The sequence below is a fragment of the Castor canadensis genome, chromosome X (genome assembly GCF_047511655.1).
Source record: "Castor canadensis chromosome X, mCasCan1.hap1v2, whole genome shotgun sequence".
Taxonomy (NCBI): Eukaryota; Metazoa; Chordata; class Mammalia; order Rodentia; family Castoridae; genus Castor; species Castor canadensis.
Window position 1 is genome coordinate 138123726 of NC_133405.1, and position 21802 is coordinate 138145527.

The 21802-nt window shown below is 37.1% G+C and overlaps 1 protein-coding gene across 13 annotated transcripts in view; it reads right to left on the bottom strand.

The window, feature by feature from the left end:
• Sts (steroid sulfatase) overlaps positions 1 to 21802 on the bottom strand; it is a 278787-nt gene that overhangs the window by 186260 nt on the left and 70725 nt on the right. For 4 of the 13 annotated variants that reach the window (XM_074062825.1, XM_074062822.1, XM_074062820.1 and 1 more), the window contains exon 2: positions 21137 to 21198. The exons of 7 other annotated variants lie outside the window; for them this stretch is intronic. Coding sequence is in view for 1 of the 6 variants with exons in the window: in XM_074062818.1 (XP_073918919.1) it covers positions 16287 to 16369 (83 nt within the window). In the remaining 5 variants the exon portion in view is untranslated. Of the gene's footprint in view, positions 1 to 11422; positions 11613 to 16286; positions 16410 to 21136; positions 21199 to 21802 lie in introns of those variants that run through there. 2 more of the 13 variants (XM_074062818.1, XM_074062824.1) reach the window with 2 other exon arrangements.

A 21802-nucleotide genomic window follows, 5' to 3' on the forward strand; every position in this document is an offset into this window, starting at 1 on the left:
CACATTCAAACCATTGGAAAAGCAGAAACTTAATCTGTTTAATTAAAATTTTCTCAGGCTAATTCAATGAAAGAGATTAAGAACCATGTACCATTTTTTAAATGGCTGGAAGATTTTATAGGGTAGTAAGAAGAACTAAAAAACTAGCTTCCACCACTAAATATGTGAGACACAAAAGAGTATGATTACTAAAAACACTCATTAGTAATGCCTACTAAAATCTTAGGGTTGGAGCTAGCGTTATGACACACACTTGTAATCCCAGCACCCAGAAGGCTAAGGTAGGGAGGATTGTGAGTTTTAGACCAGCCTAGGCTATATAGTAAGTTCTTGTGTCAAAATAAATAAGTAAATAAGGATGTAAGAAGCTAGCTAGCTAAATAACTAATAAATAAATAAATAAGAAGAAAGCTTAGGGTTGCATATCAGGAGTCCCTAAATGGATTTGATGGCTTGTGAATCCATAACTAAAGCAAACATTTTTTAAAAGTGTGCTACCAATGCAAAGTATAGATAGAACCCATCCCAGACAAGGCCAGAGTCAAAATGCCATGGTGGCATTACTTCATTACTGTTTACCTGTTTTACTTGATACATAAAATAAATATTCTTTTCATTTAAAACAATTTCTTTTTGAGTACTATGAAACAGACATTGTAAGCACTTGACCCATTTTTAATTGACACACAGTAATTGCATATAATTATGTGTGTTATTTCTATTCATGTCCACAATGTTAATGATCAGATCAGGGTAACTAGTATATCCATCTATCACCTTCAACATTCATCATTCTTTGTCACCACAAAGAGAACACTGAAAATTCTCTCCTGTGGTTACTTTGAAATATACAATAAATTACTGCTAGGTAATGTCATCTTTTGGTGCTACAACACTAGAAATCATTCCTCCTATTTAATTGGAATTGTTTCCCCACTAACCAACCTCTTAACCAAGTCACCTCCATGAAAAAATACAACATAGGAGCATACTTTTATTTTGAGCTATATGTGACTAAATGATCTTAGATTTATAAACAAGGCACCTCAGCACTACTGGCATTTTGGCCTGGATGACTTTAGCTGTGGGGGCTGTCCTGTCATTGCAGCATCCCTGGGCTGGAGCTGCTGGCCATCAACAGCAAACTACCTTCAGACTGCTCTAGACTTCCCAAGTAGGGAAACCAAAAATGTCTCCAGTTATTGCCAAATGGCATCCAGGGGACAGAGTTACCTGTTGAGACCATGGTGCTTGTTCTAGCTTGTCACCCTTCTTACCATCTGTAATTCTTTAGTTCCTCTATACATAACATAATTACGGTTCAGTTCCTGTGCTCCCGCATTTAAGTAGCTTGATGTCTACCTAATGATGTGGGAATGCCAATATATTTGAGGAGCTATACATTCCTCCATTGCTCCCGTAAGTACATATTAAAAGATAAGAGATAATGTTTGGATACAATGAACTTCACAGAGTTATAAATGCTCTTAAATTCCTATGCTCACAGGCAGCATTCTCAAAAAAGGCTGCATAGGTATAGTGTGAAGGGGGTACTTGTGGTGGGGATACTGAATGAAGGAGATGAAGGTGAGTGAATATAGCTGATGCGCTTCATATACATACATGAAATAGAACAATGAAGCCTTTTGCAATTTTTTAAGTGGGGTGGGGAGGGAATTGAGGGGTAAAAATGGTGGGGACAATCTAGCCAATATATATTGGGAATTGTACAATAAATCCCCCCTGTACAATGAATGTATGCTAATAAAAATGAAAAAAAATCAAAATAAATCCTTCCATATGATATAGTAGGGGAAATCCTCTCTATCTCATCCAAAAATATCTTGGCTGTTAATGAAAATCCATATTTCCATATGAATTTTTTAATCAACTAACCCAGAAAAAAATTTTGAATAATTTTATCATAATTATGGTAAATATAAAGATTAAATTGTGAATACCTGAGAGTTTAATAATATTAAGTCTATCTATCTATCTATCTATCTGCAAACATCAAAAAGTTCATTGGTTAAGTATTTTTAGTGTTTCAATAAATTTTATAAATTTCTATGCAAAATTTAAGAAAAAAAGAAAACACCATACTCTAAGCATTCCTTTTTTTCTTGCCTTATGCATGACTTATCTCCATCATTTGTTGACATGGCAAAACTTGTCCTACCTTTCCTTTTTAATCATTCTACTACTGCTCTGTCTGAACCCAAGCAAAGAATCACTCTTTTGCCACATGGGTAAATTGTGCACCTTTTTCTTTCACCACACTTCTACCCACTTTTCTTGTCTCTCTTCTTTTTAAGGACTTTCAGTGTTCATAAAAAGGAAACTGAGGTCTCCATGATTCCCTCCTTCTAGAGATAACCAAGGAAGGAAATGTGACATGCAGTTTCTTATTTTCTTTTCATTGTTACTTATTTTACTTTATATATGGGGTCCTGTGAAAAGCTTACCTAAGGAGAGACCCTGGTTCTTTCAAAGGAAGGTACAAATTCTATATGCCACCATAATACTTGAAAGATCCTGTCCAAAGGGGACGTCATGAGTCCAAAGGATAGTTCCTTATTATCAGGTTACACGAGGCAAGAATGGAGAGTCAGGCACAGAGAGACAAAAAGAGACAGAGGCAACTCATATTCTATACGAAGAAATAGGGTATGGGTTCCTTAAAGCTATAGGGGCAAATGCTTCTTTAATGAGGCTGCAGGAAAATTGAGCAGCCTCATTAAAGGCTCTGAGCCTGCTGGGCAGGAGAGATGCCTGTCTGTTCTTATCTTTTGCCATGGGCTTGAGCTGTTAGAATGCAATGTAAAAATGAAAACATTGTCAAGGGTGACTGAGCCCCACTTCTGGTATGACAAAGTCAAACTTGCATTCAAATGGATGTGGAGGTAACATAAAATTATAAGAAGTCACTATAAGTACCAGGAACTTGAGCAGTGGCATGAGAAATGTGCCTTTTGCAGATAAGGGTTTAATGCTTGCCCCTGTTTGCTGAGAGTGAAGCCACAGCTTTATTTAGCCTATTAATTTTCTTTTCTGTACAATGGGAATAATAATAGTCCCTGATAAATATTATTGTGAGGATAAAATTACATATATAGAACTTTGACTCAATAAGGGCATTGTAGTTAGGGTAAGGGGTGAGTAGTTGTCCCTCATGGTCATAATTAGCAATAATATTAAAATTATGTGTAGAACATAAAAAAGCAAATTATTAGTGTTTTAAACAAAGATGTGAGAGGTCAACTAAAAGCGTACTCGGATGACCTTCCTTCTGATAGTCACCTCTCATAGAATCCTTTCCTACTAACCACGTGCTGGACCTGGTGACTTAGTTCCTTGGGAAAGATTCATTTTAATTTTCTCTTCTTTAGGGAGAGGGTTAATTAAGGTGTAGACTTTTTTTTAACTGAAATTAACCTGAAAAGGATAAAAGCCCATTAATTATTTCAATGTGCATATTCACCTCTGAATCACAAAATGTTTTTGTTAGCTCAGTGTGATAATATATCATTAATAAGGCCTCCTAAATGTGCCTGGGATAGCTATTATTAGGGCTAGGATGAGAAATACCATCTAGCCCAATTAAGAATGTGTGAAAATTTAAGTTTGTTGAGAGCCACTCAGAATCCCACTGCATATAAATTATTACTATCTGAAGTAACTGGACTTTATATTTTCCCTACATGCATGGCTTAAAAGAAAGTGTTTATAAGGATATTTCAAACTATTAAGGGAGAGTTAGTTGATGTAAAAGTACTTAAAATTAAATAAGAGTGAACTATTCCAAAATATTAAGAGCATGGGACATTAACTTCCAAAAACCTGCATAATTTCCCCTTTAAAATTAAATTATTTTTGGAACACCCTTAATTTAGCAAAAGAACAAGAAAAACTTTTTGGAGAAAGTAACTATTCCTAAAACAATTATTATGAAGAGAGACAAAAGAACATTTTCACAACTAGAGATGTAATTATATTAAATTTCTTCATTAAAAGAAAATTAACACTGCACTTACATAACAAAGTTTTACTGCAGTCAAGAAAATGTTCCCAGTCTATTTTCGCATTGGGGAAAAAGCTTGTGGAAAACACAAGAAAAACCAGCATGACAAACAATATTTTAAAGAAGAAATGCAGTTTTGTTCAAGCTATGAATAGGAAATGAAATTTGGATCATAAAGTGTTATGATCTAATTGAGGTACTGTTTTAAATCAATAGAGATAAATAGTCTGATGTGAGGCCAGAAAGAACTCATTCTCAATAGGTGTCTATATGGGAAATTCTACATATATAAATGCTTATTCAAATTACTTGTGGTATTTCTAAAATAAATGCTCAAGTTTTATTGACTTAGTGAACCCCTTTTTTATTGACTATGTAGCACTAGTAGGTGCTCTTGCCTTTTACATTTTTAAATACACTCAGCTATATTCAGCTAAATAAATCATATTAATTTAGGAATATTAACAAAGTAATAATAAAGAAATGTATTTTAAAATTCAAATTCACTCTACCTCTTTGTTCACATTTAATGTCTTTTGAAGGGCTTGGGAAGCATTAAATTCTGTGTGCTTGAAGGTTCCCTTGTCTCCCTCTTCCTTTTCTTCCTGTTTTGTGTTGTTCCATATTATAGTTACATGTTGTTCCATTATATAGTATATGGAATGTCCTCCAAAGGGTCACATGCTAAAGGCTTGGTCCCAAGGCAATGTTCAGACATGATTGGATCACAAGGGCTATGATATTTTGTCCCGAAGCTCCTTCCTTTCCCTACTTTCTGACTTTCATGAAGTCAGCCACTTTGTACCACCATACACTCCCCATTTCAGATTCACTATGGTGTTCTGCCTCACCACAGGTCCAGAAATAATACAACCAAGTGACCATGGATTGAAATGCTGAAACCATGAGCCAAAATATACCTTCTCTCCTTTAAGTTGATTTTCACAGTTATTTTGTCATAGTAACAGAAGCTGATGAACAGTCAGATAATGCATCCTGAGTTGGAAACAGGGAGACAGGGAGGCAACAATCCCTGGCAATCACTCCCATCTTGGTGCTTCCACTAACCAGCACGTAATATTTGAACACATCACCCAATCTTTAAAGTTTTCAGTTGCCACAGTCAAACAATAAAAGGGTCCCTACAATGTCTAAAATCCTGCGTTGTTGACACTTCCATAATCTGATGGCTTTTGTCTGAGTCTACCCAGGACTGACTGTTATTTTCTAATTAGGAAGGAGAGGGACAAACTCTGTAAGTATCATTGTACAACAGAGTCAAAGACTATCATTATCACATTCTGTCAAATTCCTGTCAAAACATCTTTTCTGATCTTCAGGGTAGATCTTTGGCTGCATTAACTACCTGGGTCAAGCTGAATGCTTACCTTGAGACAGAGAATCACTGAAATACAGAAGCCCTGGATGGGCTCTATTCAATGCATGGCACAGATGTGACTGAATTTATCACTAGAGTATCCCCTTTCTTGACTTCCAGAACAGAATTTGAATCTCAATAGGAAAAGCAGTCCTGAGAAGAAAAGCAGTCTTCACAGTTGGACAGGGCAGCAAAGGCAAAACAGCAAGGATAACAATAGTAGTAACCTATAGCCTTCAGTTCTAATGGAATGGTCCACCAAGAGCTTTCTATTTTAGACTCACATCTAACAGCCAATATGGTGATCTCTGCAACTATTTCCATTTGACAGATGAACAAAGTCTGAGAGGTGAAATCACATGCAAAAGGATACATGGCAAGTTAATGACAGAGAGGTGGTCATAATCTAGTCCTGTTCAATTTGTTTCTTTCATAGAAAAAGGAAAGGAAGGCTATAAGTTAGGAGTGACTAATGCAGACAGCCTTGGAAAGGTCTGGGGAAATAAAATATGTGGCTAGAAGGAGTTTTCTATTTTATTGTGTACATGAATGGATCCTGTGAATAATGAGTAATATATATGAACATTCATCATGTTCATAGTGAAAAATATTTATTATAACAAATGAGTATTCACTGCATAACTTGTAAAGACAAAATGTAGAAAGGGTGATGCCAAATATTTAACTGTTATTAATTGGAGTTTTAGACCTCTGACCACCATTATAGCATTTTTTCTTGATTATTTTCAGGATTAAGATTTGTAGAAATCTATAAATTTTGAAATAAATGGAATAATACATATGGTAAAACAGATTTAGTAAGGTTATTCATCACATAATTTATCACTGAATTCTTAAATAACTGCAAAAAACACACTTTGGGCATATACTTTAAGAGTGTGTGTGTGTAGTATTATATATCTCTGTGTGTATACATACATATGGATAATAATATATGCCAATTAAAACAACTGTCTTTGTTCATATATGGATGTATAGGCATAGAAGATACACATTTAGATAATACATATGCACATACAGATCACCTTACACCATTACTTCAAGTGTCTATGCATATCAATGCTTTACAAAAATTAACATTTCATTGTTTCTGTAAATTTTGCAAAACAATATTTGTACTGCTGATTTCCCTTCTAAAGTGTTGAATCTCATGGAGCTAGGTGTTTATATCTCATGGCCTGCTTCTAAGGCAAGAGATTAGTAATTCACAAACTCTCCACATAATAATTCATAATTATAGTAAGCAAATATTTAGTCACATTGCCATGCTCTCTGGAAGATATTTGATGTCATGGAGCTTTGATAAAGTGTCAGCTTGTTAAAAGTATGTTTTGTAATGAGAGGATTGCCTTTTAAGATGAGAAGTTATCTTATTACTGAACTGCATTTATCTTTTTCTCCTTTTTGTAAATCAAAGAACAAAGTGCATTTTGCAATGAGATATCAGTTATTCAAAGAATCTAGCACATGCATAAATGTGAATCACCAACATTGGATATCCTGTTAGTGCTTCAATTTCCTTTTATGTTCCTATGCTTCAGAAGACTAAATAATTTTCAATGTGGTATCTATACACAATGGAATTTTATGCAGCCATGAAGAAGAACGAAATGTTATCATTCGCTGGTAAATGGATGGAATTGGAGAACATCATTCTGAGTGAGGTTAGGGTGGCCCAAAAGACCAAAAATCGTATGTTCTCCCTCATATGTAGACATTAGATCAAGGACAAACACAACAATGGGATTAGACTATGAGCACATGATAAAAGCGAGAGCACACAAGGGAGGGGTGAGGATAGGTAAGACACCTAAAAAATTAGCTAGCATTTGTTGCCCTTAATGCAGAGAAACTAAAGCAGATACCTTAAAGCAACTGAGGCCAATAGGAAAAGGGGACCAGGAACTAGAGAAAAGGTTAGATCAAAAAGACTTAACCTAGAAGGTAACACCCATGCACAGGAAATCAATGTGAGTCAATGCCCTGTATAGCTATCCTTATCTCAACCAGCAAAACCCCTTGTTCCTTCCTATTATTGCTTATACTCTCTCTACAACAAAATTAGAAATAAGGGCAAAATAGTTTCTGCTGGGTATTGAGGGGATGGGGGGAGAGGGAGGGGGTGGAGTGGGTGGTAAGGGAGGGGGTGGGGGCAGGGGGGAGAAATGACCCAAGCCTTGTATGCACATATGAATAATAAAAGAAAAAAAATAATTTTCAAACAGTTTTTCTGAAGTTGATTAAAAGTTTTGAATGTAGATTTTGCCTACCATAGACAAGTGGACTGAAATTAATTGTAATAATGTTTATTATTGCATTGTACATTCCTCCTCCTACATCACTTGGAACAGATTTGAATGAGTTCATAGCTGGGATACTCCCATTGCAAAATTACTTAAGCAAGATCTGCAAGGTCCATTATGTGTAAGAATGTGTGCTTTAGCCAAGACAAAGATGGAAATGATGCTTACCAAAAAGCTATCAGTAGGAGAGAGAGAGAGAGAGAGAGAGACAGAAAGAGACAGAGAGAGACAGAGAGATGGTAAGGTATGGGAAAATTCCTTGCACATTGTTGGTATGGATGGAAAAAGGTATAGCTCCTACGGAAAACATATGGAGGGTCCTCAACAAATTAAAAAGAGTACACCATATGATATGTGAACTACCAATTCTACTTCTAGGTATATATCCAAAAGAATTGAAATCTGGGGCTGGGAGAGTGTTCAAATGGTACAGCGCCTGCCTGGCAAGCATGAGGCCCTGAGTTCAAACCCAAGTACTGCCAAAAAAAAGGGGGAAGAAGATTCTAGGGCTGGGGACATTGCTGAAGTGGTAGAGTGCTTGGCCAGACAGTGGGAGATTCTGGGTTCAATCTCTAGTACAGCAAAAACAAATGAACCAAAACAACAGCAAAAAAAAAAAAAACTTAAAGAAAATATTGAAACTATAAAAAAGAAAATATTAAAAACTTTGAAATCCAGGTCACAAAGAAACATCTGCACTCCCATGTTCATTGCAGAATTATTACCAACAGTCAAGATATACAATCAACCCAAGTGAATGTAAAAAATGTGGGATACACATTCAAATAAATACTATTTGGCTTTAAAAAGCAAGTCAAACTTTCCATTTGTAACAATATGGATAAACTGTGTTGGGATTATGCTACGTGAAATGAACTGTAACATAAACATTGCACAAGTCCTTGCATGAAATATATAAAGTAGTCAAATTTCTAGAATGGTGGTTTCCGGGGGCAGAAGGAGGGGGAAATAGGGAATTACTAATCAATTAAGTTTAAAGTTTCAGTTAAGTAAGGTAAATAAGCTTGAGAAATCTGCAATATTATTGTTGTACACTTATTGTACACTTAAATATTTAAGAAGTATGATCTTACGTCAACTGCTCTCACCACAATAAAATAAAATTTCAAAGGAAACAAATTGCATGGAATAGTGACTATGGCAAGTACTAAAGTCACTGTTCCTTATGTCACATTTTTATGACTATTCTAAAAGTTCCAGTTATATTAAGTGCCTGGAAACTTTTCTTATTCGTATAAATATTCATAAAGTTTTATTCCACATTTTCAAAGAAGCATATCATATCATCCAGCAGCAAAATAAAGTTTTCTATTATTTAAAAAAGACTATTTGGCCAACTTTACTATAGTAATTGGAGCAGAAAAATACCTATAGGACATTTTTCTTCTCCTTTTGGAAATGACTAGCTTTTAGATGTTTTAAATTTATCAGCAAGTAAAGAAAATTTGACTACCAAGAAAATAAATTTAATATCAAAAGGATTTTCAAATGCTCAATTTTTTTAAATCAGAAAAAAGAATATGTATAAATAAACTGCAGATCAGAGGAACATATTTTTAAGACAATTATCTTTCAAGGAACACATATCCAGAATATTTAAAGAACAAATCCACAATAAAAAGAATGACACAACAAAATGGGTAAAATAATTGAATATACACTTTCAGCAAGAAGATACATAGAAGATAACAAATAAATATATGTTCAGCCTTATTAAGCAGAGAAATGAAAATTACCACCATGAGGAACTATTTGTACCCACTACACTATGACACTGTGGTGCTTAAAATCAAAAAGGCAGACAACATGAAATTACAGTGAAAACATAGAACAAGTGGAATTCTTATATATCACTATTTGAAGTGCAATATCATAAAAATACTTTGCAGAAAAGTTTGGAAGTTTCATATAAAATCAAATATACATGTATTTTACTAGCATGTAATTATACTACAAAAAATGTATATACTCATATCCACACAAAACCCTGGTCACAGTAACCCTGAACTAGAAACGATGCAGATCTGTTCAATGTCATACTTCTTGTTCAGCCATGAAAATAAGGAAAGTGTTGATGCATTGAGCAATGTAGAGGGGTCTCAAACACATTATGTTGAGCAAAAGAAAGAAGACACTAAAGAATACATACTGCATGAGTCCATAAAATACAGTCCTAAAAGAGGGAAGAAAAGACCTACCAGGATAGAAATCACAAGAGTGATTATTTGTGCCTGGGATTTGATTAGAGAAGGTCTACACAAATACTCCAAGGTGATAACAAAAGTATTTTATGTTTATTTAGGTTGGTTAGTATTTGTATGCATACAATTGTGAAAATTAATCAAACAATTTTTTAGACCTATGCATTTTATTGTAGGTTAATTATATCTCATAAAAATGTAAGATAAGAAAAAATGAATGGGATTGACTTCCCAGTCTACAAATCAAACAATGGGCTATGTTTCAGTATTATCCTCCACTTTTGATATTCTGGGATGCTTCTAGGATTTCATGGTGACAGAGTTATTTCCTTAAAATGATAATGACTAGAAAAACACTTCAGAAATACTGTATAAAGTATACTGTATACTGTATACTGAACAGAGACTGCTTTCCTTCAAAAGGCAGGCTTGCAAGATTAGCTCTTAGCTGGCATCTGGGAATTGGATTTGGGGAAATGGTCTCACCATTCCCATATCTGATAATAATGGCTCACTCTGCCTGAGATCAACAATGTGTGTTATGCCACCAGCTTCCTTTCTGAGAATCTGCAATTTTGGTAGTACCAGCTTCCCAAACCCCCATGGGTGCTGAGTCTCTATGAAACTTCCCTGATAGATGGTATTTCCCATGTGTGGATAACACATGACTGGAGGATTTAGGTATATACTATGTGACTACACAGGGTGAGGCATATGGAAGTTTGTGCTTAGCTTCCCCCAGACTTTATCCCAGGTACCTTGCCCTTTTCTTGATTCTTCTGTGTACCCTGTAATAAATCTTAGCCATGAGATCCACTATCAACTGAACTTGGAAGTCCTCTAGCAAATCATGGATTCTGGGGACCTCCAACAAAAGAAACAACATTAGGTTATTCTGACTTCAAAGGTCTCATTGCACACCCCCATTTGTCTCCTATTATTAAATCTGAGCTACGTTTGGACCAATGATCCAACATGCATTGGTATAAAGGCAGACTTAGAGCTAAGAGTTATTTTCACTAGAGGGTTTAAACACAGAGATAGTTGCTGCCTTCAGTCCCCCTGAAATGGTTCTAGACCCAAGCCGACTGTTTCAAAGTGCTGTTGGATTTCCAAAGGTTGCCTTAGCTCTTCCTAAATGCTCAGGCAAGGGGTTTTTGCAGGAAATTTTCCACTGTCCTCCTGTGCAACTTTTAATGCCATACAGAGGATATGACTTGGGAAGAAAAAAATTCACCCAAGGAATCCAGAATGAGCAAAGTAAAATTGAACTGCAACAGAGATGTTCTACAAAGTAAGAAACTTCAACTTACAAATGCAAGAGGCTATTACAACCATGAATTCTTATACACAGAAAGGTTACCGGAGATCCAGTGGATAGAAACCCTCATTTTATAGGTTGTTTCAGTCCATTCCAGCTGCTGAAACACAATAGCATAGCCAAGTGGCTTACAAACAGCAGAGATTTGTCACTCACATTTCTGGAGGTTGGCAGGCCAAAGCCAAGGCCTGGCAGATTTGGTGTCAGGTAAGAGTTGCTTCCTGGTTCACAGATAGTCTCTTTTGGCTCTGTCCTCATATAGTAGAAGGGGAAGGGAACACTGTGCAGTCTTTTTTATAGATAAGGACCCTAATCCCAGGCATGAGGCTCTACCCTCATGACTTAATCACCTAAGACTCCACCTCCTAATACTGTCACCTTGGGGGTGAAGATTCAACATAGGAATCTTTGGGATTAGAAACATTTAGACTTCAGCAGCGCATATGAAAATGCCAAAAAAAAAAAAAAAGGTACCCAGCATAGTCACAAACTGTGGCAGTTATTAAGTAAATGTCTATAGACACATTTGCTGATAAGAGAGGCACACGAGATGATGTTATTTTGTAGATAGCCATATCATTTTAAGTAAATAAGGTGATATGCTCAAAACTAGAGACTAATTAACTCAAGATTTTCCTTCAGTGAGGTTCCTGAGTTAATATTTCTACAGAAGGTTTGTGTGCACTTAGGAAGCTAACTGGTACCATCCTGAGCTTTTAAGAATGATGTAGCCTCTTGTACTTTAAAGGTGAAGATAACAGATTTCTCCTTCCTTGTACTAACCACAGTAGAATATAGGATGAAGAGTTATGCTAGATGGAATTTGAAAATCTCATGTTACATTATCTGTGAGGTGTAGCTGGCTAAATAAATGTTTCAAAGGAGCACTGATTACGGTACCATACACAAAAGGGTTTTGACATTGTGCTATGCATCTCTGCACTGATCAGCAATTTGTATCATTGATTTGCATGAAAGGACTATCGGAATATTCACCCAGCATGTGGATGACAGGATATGCTTTGGATGAGAACAGAGATTTAGAAAGGCTTTGGTAAGTGGAAACAAAGGATGAAAACTAGGAAAGTTAAATACAGTGGGTAAGATACATAATCTATTTGCTTAAAAATAATCAGCTGCACAGGATAATAATGTGATTATGTGGCTTAACTGCAACTCACGTGCAGATTTTAATCTAATATAAAGTAAGTTTAGCCAACTGAATGATGGAATGACGTAGAAGATATTTTTTCTTTTTAGCGGATATTAATTGAAACTGTGAGAGGTTTAATTATGGCATTTCCATACATACTTGTAAAGTGACCATATTCACATCCTCTATTTCTCTTTCTTATCCAACCCCCATTTTTAATCGCAAAACTTTTAAATGGATTTCATTACTTAATGCTGCTTTAGTACCCATGAATAGGGAGTCATTTTTAAGACAAGAAATATGAGTCAGACCAGCATTTGACTTTCAGTTCTGCTATTTAAGAGGGAAGGAGAGTCTCTGGCATAGCAAGGAGAAAGTAAACAGGATGTGTAATGAGTACAAAGACCATTTTAAAGACCGGCTTAGTCTGGAATTAGTCACATTTCACCCAGAGCAGAAAACAACCTGGGAGGTGTCCTTTAAATTTGAGTACTCCTTCATTGTGCTCAAATGACTGTGGAAGAGTAAAAGGATTCCACTGTTGTCTCAGAGGCCGGAGCTAACGGACTGTCCAAAACATGAAACAGCATGATACAAGAGCTGCTCAACCATAGAATGACCAGCCTGCCCAACCCCATCTTTCCCATGGCTTGTGTGGGTGATGACTGAGAAACCCGATTTGTGAGGGATACTGCAGAGGGATTATTTCATAAAGAATTAAAGAATTATTCTTTCCCAATCAGAATGTCCTATCAGTCCATAAGCAAACTCATCATCTATTTGAAATGGAAAAGAAAAAGAAAAGTGTTCCAATGGAGAAAGAACCCTTAAAAAGCAAGCATTTTCCAACAAAACAAGCATCCTTGCCCTTCTTTGCCAGACACCTGCACATGTTCCTTGCTCTACCCATTAGACTGTGGTTGAAATTTCCTGATGAAATAAACTCAATAGGAAGATGACAATTAACAAATAATTTGGCAACATAATTTAATTATGGGTTATTGTAATGTTTTGAAACAGCCACAAAAGCGATTTGCATCTTCCTAATTAGCCCCATTTATAACCCCTCATAAACCTTCCCTCGCCAAGCAGCACAGAAAATCATTATAATCAATGGAAATTACCAAGCAACAACAGATTTAAGAAAAACCTACACAACAACACATGTTGGGATACACTCAACATGAGCCAGCAGCTCTACTGAACTTCCCAACTCAGTTTCTTCCAAAGTTAGAAGCTCTGCTTTCCTCTCTGACAATGTGATCTCTCCCTCTTGTGTACATTCTGAACTTTGTGATGTCTGCTGCCTTGAGGATTTTGCAAGAGAAAAATCAATGTTTTGCCTTTGGACCTCTGGAACAGTGAGCCAAATAGAGCTCTTTTATTTAGATAGATAGATCAATAGATAGGTAGATAGATCATCCATCCATATTTATCTACATATCTATCTAATCTGAAATTGATCATTTATATCTACCTATTTTTCTTTCTTGTCTGTATCACCTATTTATCTATTGTCATCTATGTATGTATGTATCCATCCTTCCACCTATATAAAAGCATCAAACATGTTAACTAGGATACATACTTTCCTTCAGGGCATCTCCAGCTTCCACTCCCATTTTGGAATAAGAAAGCTAATGATGGGGAAGATTTCCACAGAGGATCTATTTACCCTCCACCCATGGTTTTCACATCAGTGACAGATTCATAACATAGTTCCATGAGAAGCCTTCTCCTTGGAGGCAGGCCTGGTAAACCAAGCCTCTACAGTTTGATGGCCCAGCCAGAGCTTGTCTGCCTGATACTTGATCATGTGATGAGCTATGCTTTGGCCACCTGATGTGTTCAAGAGTTTCAGGCAGGCCATGTCACCCTCCTCAGAGATTCCTTTTTTCCTTTTGATCTGATTTACATAAAAGAAGACTCTTAGATACCAGTGGATGCTCAAGTCATTTATTTTAGTAACGCTCTTACAAGACAGATTGCAAAAGCAGGCCAGCAGCATGGGACAGAAGGCTATAGGATAGGGAGTCTTGGGGATTCTTCCTCGATTTCTAAGCCTGTATTTAGTCTGGGCCAGTTACCACATGTCTTTTCCATAAAGGAAGTGTTAACTGTTCTTGCAAGAGTAAGCTTTGTTTCAAGACTTATGAAGTTTGCATATGTGCTGACCTGGCCTTATCTTCTGGAAATCCCCCCATCCAGGATGAGAAATCCACCAGACGTAGTTACATCACATTGTCAAGTGACACATAGAATCAACCTTGCCATATGCTTGAGTAGACCTCATAGCTACATCTGTCATTAATCTTATAGCTGTGATGTGCCTTTTATCTATGCCACACAAGCCTAGGTATGCATGCTTTTGCTGGGCTCCTTGAACATTTTTGTCTTGGTGCTCAACTTCAACTACCATCCAAAGAAAAAGAGGTCCTTGGGTAGAAATCATGTCACCAGCAATGTTGCATTTTACCTGACCAAATCTTAGTGAGGCTTAATCTTTTCCTAGACTCACTGGTGCAATACTGTGTCAAATACAATTTTTGCAAAGAGCCTTGCTAAGTCAGTTTAGGAAGAACCCCCATCCTTCAAATCTGATCATCCCAATAGCTAATAACATTCCTGACCTCCCCTCCCCAGGTGATGTCTGATCACCCTGGCTAGTCCTCCTCATGAACCTTCTTAGGTTCATTGAGCCATAATTCCATCCACCCCTGATATCTCCTCTTTCTATTTTTGGAATATATTAATTGTACAAAGAGGTTACATTGTGATATTTCAATACATAGAAATAATGTACTTTGATCAAATTCATCCCCTCTATTACTCTTTCTTATTCCCCCTTCCCCTATTAAACTATTTTAATGGGTTGCATTATTCTATTTTCAAATATGCATATAAAGTACTTTGATCATATTCTCTGTCCCCCTTCATCGTCTTCTTTCCTGCTCTCCTTTTAGGAATTTTCCATTCACTGACCCCCACCTGCTCATTGGCTATAAATTCTCACTGGCCCATATTGTATTTATTTGGAGTTGAGGCCTATATCCTTCTACCACTGCAAAACTCAATTGGCTTGGTCCCTATATGATGGTCCTGAATAAAGCCTAATTACCATGCTTTAACAAGTATAACCAAATATTTTTTTCTTTAATATCACCCATATTTTGTGTTCTGCAGAATGGCTCACTGCAAAGAACAGACTTTCAATGTGACCAAGAAAAAAATGCATGAGTATCCCTTTTTGTTTAGGAAAAAGTCAGAGCCTGACTCTCCAAATTCTCATTTTCTGCTTCATAAGTGATTAGGTGAACCACTTGTTCATCATGGCTCAAACCTTGGGAAAATTCCTCTCCTTCATCAAGGACCCTGACATATGCCTTATCCTTTGCCTGATAACAGGCTTTTCCTTGGGTAAATATTCTCAGATCTATAGTCTTATCAGATCACACTTTCATCCACTCCCTCACACTCCATTTTTTATAATGTTGTTTACTTCCCTGTCTAAAAGAAGAACCAGTGTTATCTAGCCTTTTAGACACTTGCATTCCTTATACTCAGAGCATTTTCCTTCTTGCAATAATCCATTGAAATAAAAGTCCCTTCTTACTATGTCTTCACTTCTTTATTTGACTGTTGAGCTCATGCAGAACATGCTGGATGGGGAGGAGCATCACAGACCAGCAGAGTTGGTGTACTTTTCTAGCTTTGTTTTTATATCAAATCAACTTTGGTCTGGGGACATGGCTGAAGTGGTAAATTGCTTGCCTAACATGTGTACAGGCCTGGGTTCAATCCTGAGTACTGAAAGTATAAATAAATAAATAAATAAGATAAAATCAATCTTCCTTTCCTGAGAGATACCTTAAAGACTGTAGAATTCCAGTGCTGAGTGCAGCATCCTGATTCGGCAGCATTACAGAAAGCCAGGTGCACTTAACCAACATTATTTGAAGAAAATTGATGCAGGTATGGTCTGCTCCATCTCTGGAAAAATTCATTACATAATGGTTGGGTTGTAGGGCAAAGAATTCCAGCTACTAGTCACTATGTTAAACATTTCTGATCAGCTTGAAGGAGCAACAAATTTCAATGGGTTTGCTATACACATAAGCTGTTAATTCTCAGCACCACCCACTCTCCACTCTTTCTCTGCTGTGGGGAAGACTTGTCATCTATGAATGGATTTCAACCTTCCTGAAAGTGGCAATATGGGTCCAGTATTCATTATATGGTCCCAGTAAAAAAGGGAAGGCATATACAGAACAGGATAATGCATGGAAAATTTACTGAAAAGATGGCTAACAGGGGTGTGAGGAGGAATAGAGAAGCCACAAGGGAAGGGAATATCCCCAAAGTTGGTGCTACCTTGAAGACCAAAAGGGAGGAAGTGGTCACCATGGATTATGATGATCTTTGAGGGGTTAAGGACACAGTTCTTTGTGGAAAACCTAGTAGGGAGGTAAGAAGAGGGATGGATATACATACAACCCTCTCCTTCTCCTCCAACTTGTTTGCTTTCCCTGGCCAAATACAATGAGGGTCAAAAGACATGATGCACCACATTGAGGAGCTCATATAGTGCTTCGTCCAGGCTCTGAACAGAGTAAGGATAGAAAGAATAACTGATGGGCAGCAACAAAAATGCCAGTCTTGGCACAGTCCCCAAAGGAGGCACAATCGTTCACACAAGAAGCCTAAAATCCTACGATGTTACAACTTCTTCACCCCGCTTTAGATGTTAGTGGTGTCCTCTCTATTCTTGAAGAGAGCAGTAAGACACAGCAGACTCACTACACTTGTATTGGCTTTGGACAACATAGAACACAAGAGGAAAGCCTTGAGATTTCCATTAAAGTAGAAAGATGGCAATTCATTCTTCCTAGATAGTAGGTTAAAATAATGGTCTTTTGGAGACAATAAAGCCACTGTCAGCCTAAGGAGGTTTTGGAAGGCTGATTCTAGGAAAAGGTTAAGAAAGGTACATGTAGATAAATGTGTCCGAGTGGTGAGTTTTGCATTGGGTGCCCAATGTAATCAATCAAAAAATAATGCAACTGGGACCATAAAAAGTGAAAATTGTCAGGTGGAATACACATGCAAACAGTGTTTGTTGTGTTCTGACCATTTGCCAGTGGATGATGATAATAATAGTCTAAATAGAACAAATATTATGAGAAAGGCAGCAATTGCTGCAACTTGCAATGTTATATGCAAGTTTTGTGAAAAGCTTATTATAAATAAGCTAAGTTTCAGATCTTAAATGTCCCCCAAGGGCTAATTGATGGTACTGCAAGGAGCTGGGAGAAAGTTAGGTCATTGGAGGCATAACACTGAAGGGGATATTGGGATCCTGGCTACTTCCTCTCTTTCTTCATTTCCTGGCAACCACCAGATGAGAAGCTTTGCTAGCCACATGCTCCCACCATCATGTATTGCCTTACCATAGACCAACAGGCAAAGAAGCCAAGTGACCCTCAGAGCTTTCAAAGAAACCTCTGAAACCATGAGCCAAAATAAAACTTTTCCTCTTTATAAGTTTATTGTCTCAGGTATTTTGTTATAAAGATGGGAAGCTAACTAACACTATCCCATTGAAATGGTACACAGGTCAAGTAAGCATCATTCTTATTAGCATACTTATTCAGTCTGCACATTGCCCCAGTGTTCATGATGAGTGATATGGAGATCCCATATTTAAATACACTACAATTAAATCCTAATTGTCATCCCACTGCTAAGAATGAAGACAGCTCAATGAGATTAAGTGATTTGTCCAGGGTCACCTGGCCAGTAAATTCAGAAACCATGATTTATAGATGAGTTTATCTAACCTTGAGGGTATCTCTTCAGCCAGGTGTAATGACTCATCCTAATTCCCATCATCCATGAAAAATAGGATCAGAGGTTGTTTCATTTAGATTAAAAATGAAGATGTGGGATGAGCCAGAGTAGGTTAGATTCAGCCCTGGCTTTCCATATTCTTGCACACCTACCTCCAAATGATTCTAGTAGGAAAATAAATGTGTTTGTCAAAGGTACCATGTTCAGCTGAAGTAACAGCACAAGACCCATAAACAGTAATTGCAAAGGAGAACTTAAGAGTAAAATCAAAAATGCCTAGGCAACAGGAAACAACCACTATTACATGAGGTGCCTTTGATTATTATTCTGCAGACTCTTCAAAGAAGCTGGTTATTATTAATAAAATGAAATTAATTTCCACTTAAGAAACTTTGTCCATGGGAAGAAAATAATTATTTTTACATTTACCATTTTTTTCTCTCATACCAAATGCATAAAACGAGTGTTTACTAAAAGATTTGGAATACTCCAGGATTCTGTTTCCATCTCTCAAATCTCTTGAAGAATAGTATATAGTTCCTAAATGTTGACTAAATGCTGTTACTTTAATAGGACAGCTGGCCTCCAGAGTATCTCTTAGAATTGAACCTAGATATGGAGGTCACTATTATGGGATGATCTGTGACCCCTAAAAGACCAATATGGAAAATTTATAGTAGGAAATCCAAACTAGAATTCAATCTGGCTTGTGAGAGCTAACAAGACAATTTCATGGCTAATGCCCTATTCATTATCTTCATGCAACTGAGGTGAAGACTTCAAATTCTTGTGTTAGTCAGCTTTCAATCTCTAACAAATATCTGAAGTCATCAATGTGTAAGGAGGTAAAGTTTACTTTGGCTCATGGGTTCAGTTGTTTCATTCCATGTCCACTTGACCCTATTCCCTTTGTGCCTGTGGTGAGACAACACATCATAGCAGGGTCATATAGGAGAAGAATCTATTCACTTTATAGAGGCTGGGAAGAAAAATGAGAGACCAGAAGAGGCTGGGGCTCCAATATCCCCTTCAAGGTACTCCTCTAGTGACCTAACTTCCTCCCACTCTACCCCACCTCTTAAAGGCTCCACCACTTTCCAATAGCACCATCCTGACACCAAGCCTTTTGGGACACTTATCCAAACTATAGCACCTCCTGTGTTCAGTTTCGCATTTCACTGATTAGGAAGATATTTCCATACCTAACATGCAGCTGCAATGAAAGACACAAAGGGAGCAGAGCCCCCAAACTGCAAATTCATGTACTCAGTTGTGCGTGCAAAGCCTCTTATCCTCATCTAGAGTTTCTAATTATCCTTCTAGATGCAGGATTCTAGAAGTTCTTTGCACAGCGAGGTCAAATAGAGTTTATGTCAACAACCAACATAGTAGATAACAATTTTTTAAGATACTGAGATGGGTGGAAGGGGGTAAAAGTCAACTGGGTCACAGAAAAATGCAAGAGGCCATCTGAGAGAGTGATGTTATATAGCTCCTTTTATAAAATCAAATGTAGATCAATACACACAAAAAGTAAATATTAAGAAAATATGATGCTATTTAAAACTACTTAAGATAGTATCATTTCAAAGTGCAAGCATATGCAGTGACACTTCAACCTCAAGCATTAAATTTAATGCTGATTACAATTAAATCATGCAAATTCACTAAAGTACAGCACTTATTAGCAAGAAATCAGTTTGTTTAGTGCAATTCCACATCATTTACATCAAAAGGAAATAATTATAGTGTGCATGAATGCAAATAAGTAAGAATTCTGGTTTATATCAGAGGAACTATCTGCTGCATCACTGGATGAGTTATCTATTTAAAACAACTAATTCTTAGGGTAAAGAAGGGTGAAGACCAATACAAGCATCGTAGATTGATCATCCCTAATCAGACAACCTGAAATCCAAAATTCTCATGTTAGTCAGCTTTCAGTCAGTATGAGAAAATACCTGAGAGAAGTCAACTTAAAGGAGGTTTCATTCCATAGTTATCTGCTTTTAGGCCTTCAAAAAGGCAGCACAGCATGGAGGAAGCCCATGGCAGGGGAAAGCTGCTCAGCTGATGGTGGCCAAGAAGCCAAAAGAGAAAACTTGCTTTTATAATAGAGGCCCTTGCTCAAACCCCATTACACTGTAAGTCTATCAATGGATTAATCCACCGATGAGGTCAGAGTACTCATCTCTCAAAGTCCCCCATCTCTGAACACTACTGTGTTAGAGACCAAGCCTTCAACATATGAGATTTTGGGGAAAATGTAAGAGCCAAAACATAAGAATGCTCTCCAGGCTATATGATACCTCAAGTGGAAAAATTCCACACCTGACTTTATGTGATAGGTCGCAGTCAAAATTCAGGCATATTAAAATACTGTAGAAAATTATCTTCAGGCCATGAGTATAAGGCACATGTGAAGTAGAAATAAATTTTTTGCCTAGACTTGGGTCCCATCCCAATATTTTCAATATGTGTATGAAAATATTCCAAAGTCTTAAAAACTCTAAATTCTAAAACCCCAAACACCTGTAGCCCCAAGCATTTTAGACAAGGAATACTCAACCTGTATATAATGCTTCCTATATAAATAGGAAACTCTTGGTGACTAGCGTATTTTGATATGTAATTCTTTCCTAAATAATTATTCACAATCATGTCCCAAAGTTTTTATGAAGCTACATTATTATTTATATATGTTTAAGTTGGCTCATTTTACATTTCTTTCCTTATGCATGACTGAATGATCTGACTAGTTCAAATGAAAGATAGGATGAAGAAAGAAATAGATTAACAAACATATGTTTGATAGATTTGCGATGGGGGAGCAAAAGGAAGAGAAGGAGGAAGGAAATTTTTAGACTTACTTCTTATTTCTCTGGAGAAATGCTCTTCACGTGTTCTGGGTAGGGAAGAGCTGGCTCAGTTCCTGAGATTTAAAAAAAAAAGCAATGTCATGGGGGGGCAGGGGCTTGGCCCAGCCTTCTCCTGAAAGCTCACCAATACAGACTTTTGTGCCTCTTGGGATGTCAAAAATAGCAGATATTCCAAGCAATTGGAATGACCTGCAGATATAACCACATTTGGGGAATACTGGAAAGGAAGGGGGTCATTTTTATGTAGAGCAACTTTATACCAGGGAGCAGATACAACAAATCCAGAAAACTGTGGATGGGTATGGTAGGCAGGAATGAGAGATAGCTCACAATATGGCAGCCTTCTGGTGTGTATGGCCTATAAAATCTGCTACCTTTGAGGGTAGGTGGGTCTTCCAAATAGAGTAGATGTGTTTCCTCTAATTAGCTGACTAAATAGTTGACTCCCATCAAAACAGATTATCCTTCCTGGGGTGTGGCCTAATCCGATGAAATTGGTACTAATCTCTTCTAGGAGTCAGAGACATATGCTCCAGGAGAACTCCAAGAAGAAACAAACAGCTAGCGGTATGATGAGAAATGCCCATTGAAACCACTCACCAATGAGTCATGAACAGTCTTTGGAAGGTGAAAAGGGTCAAGGACCACCAGTAGCAA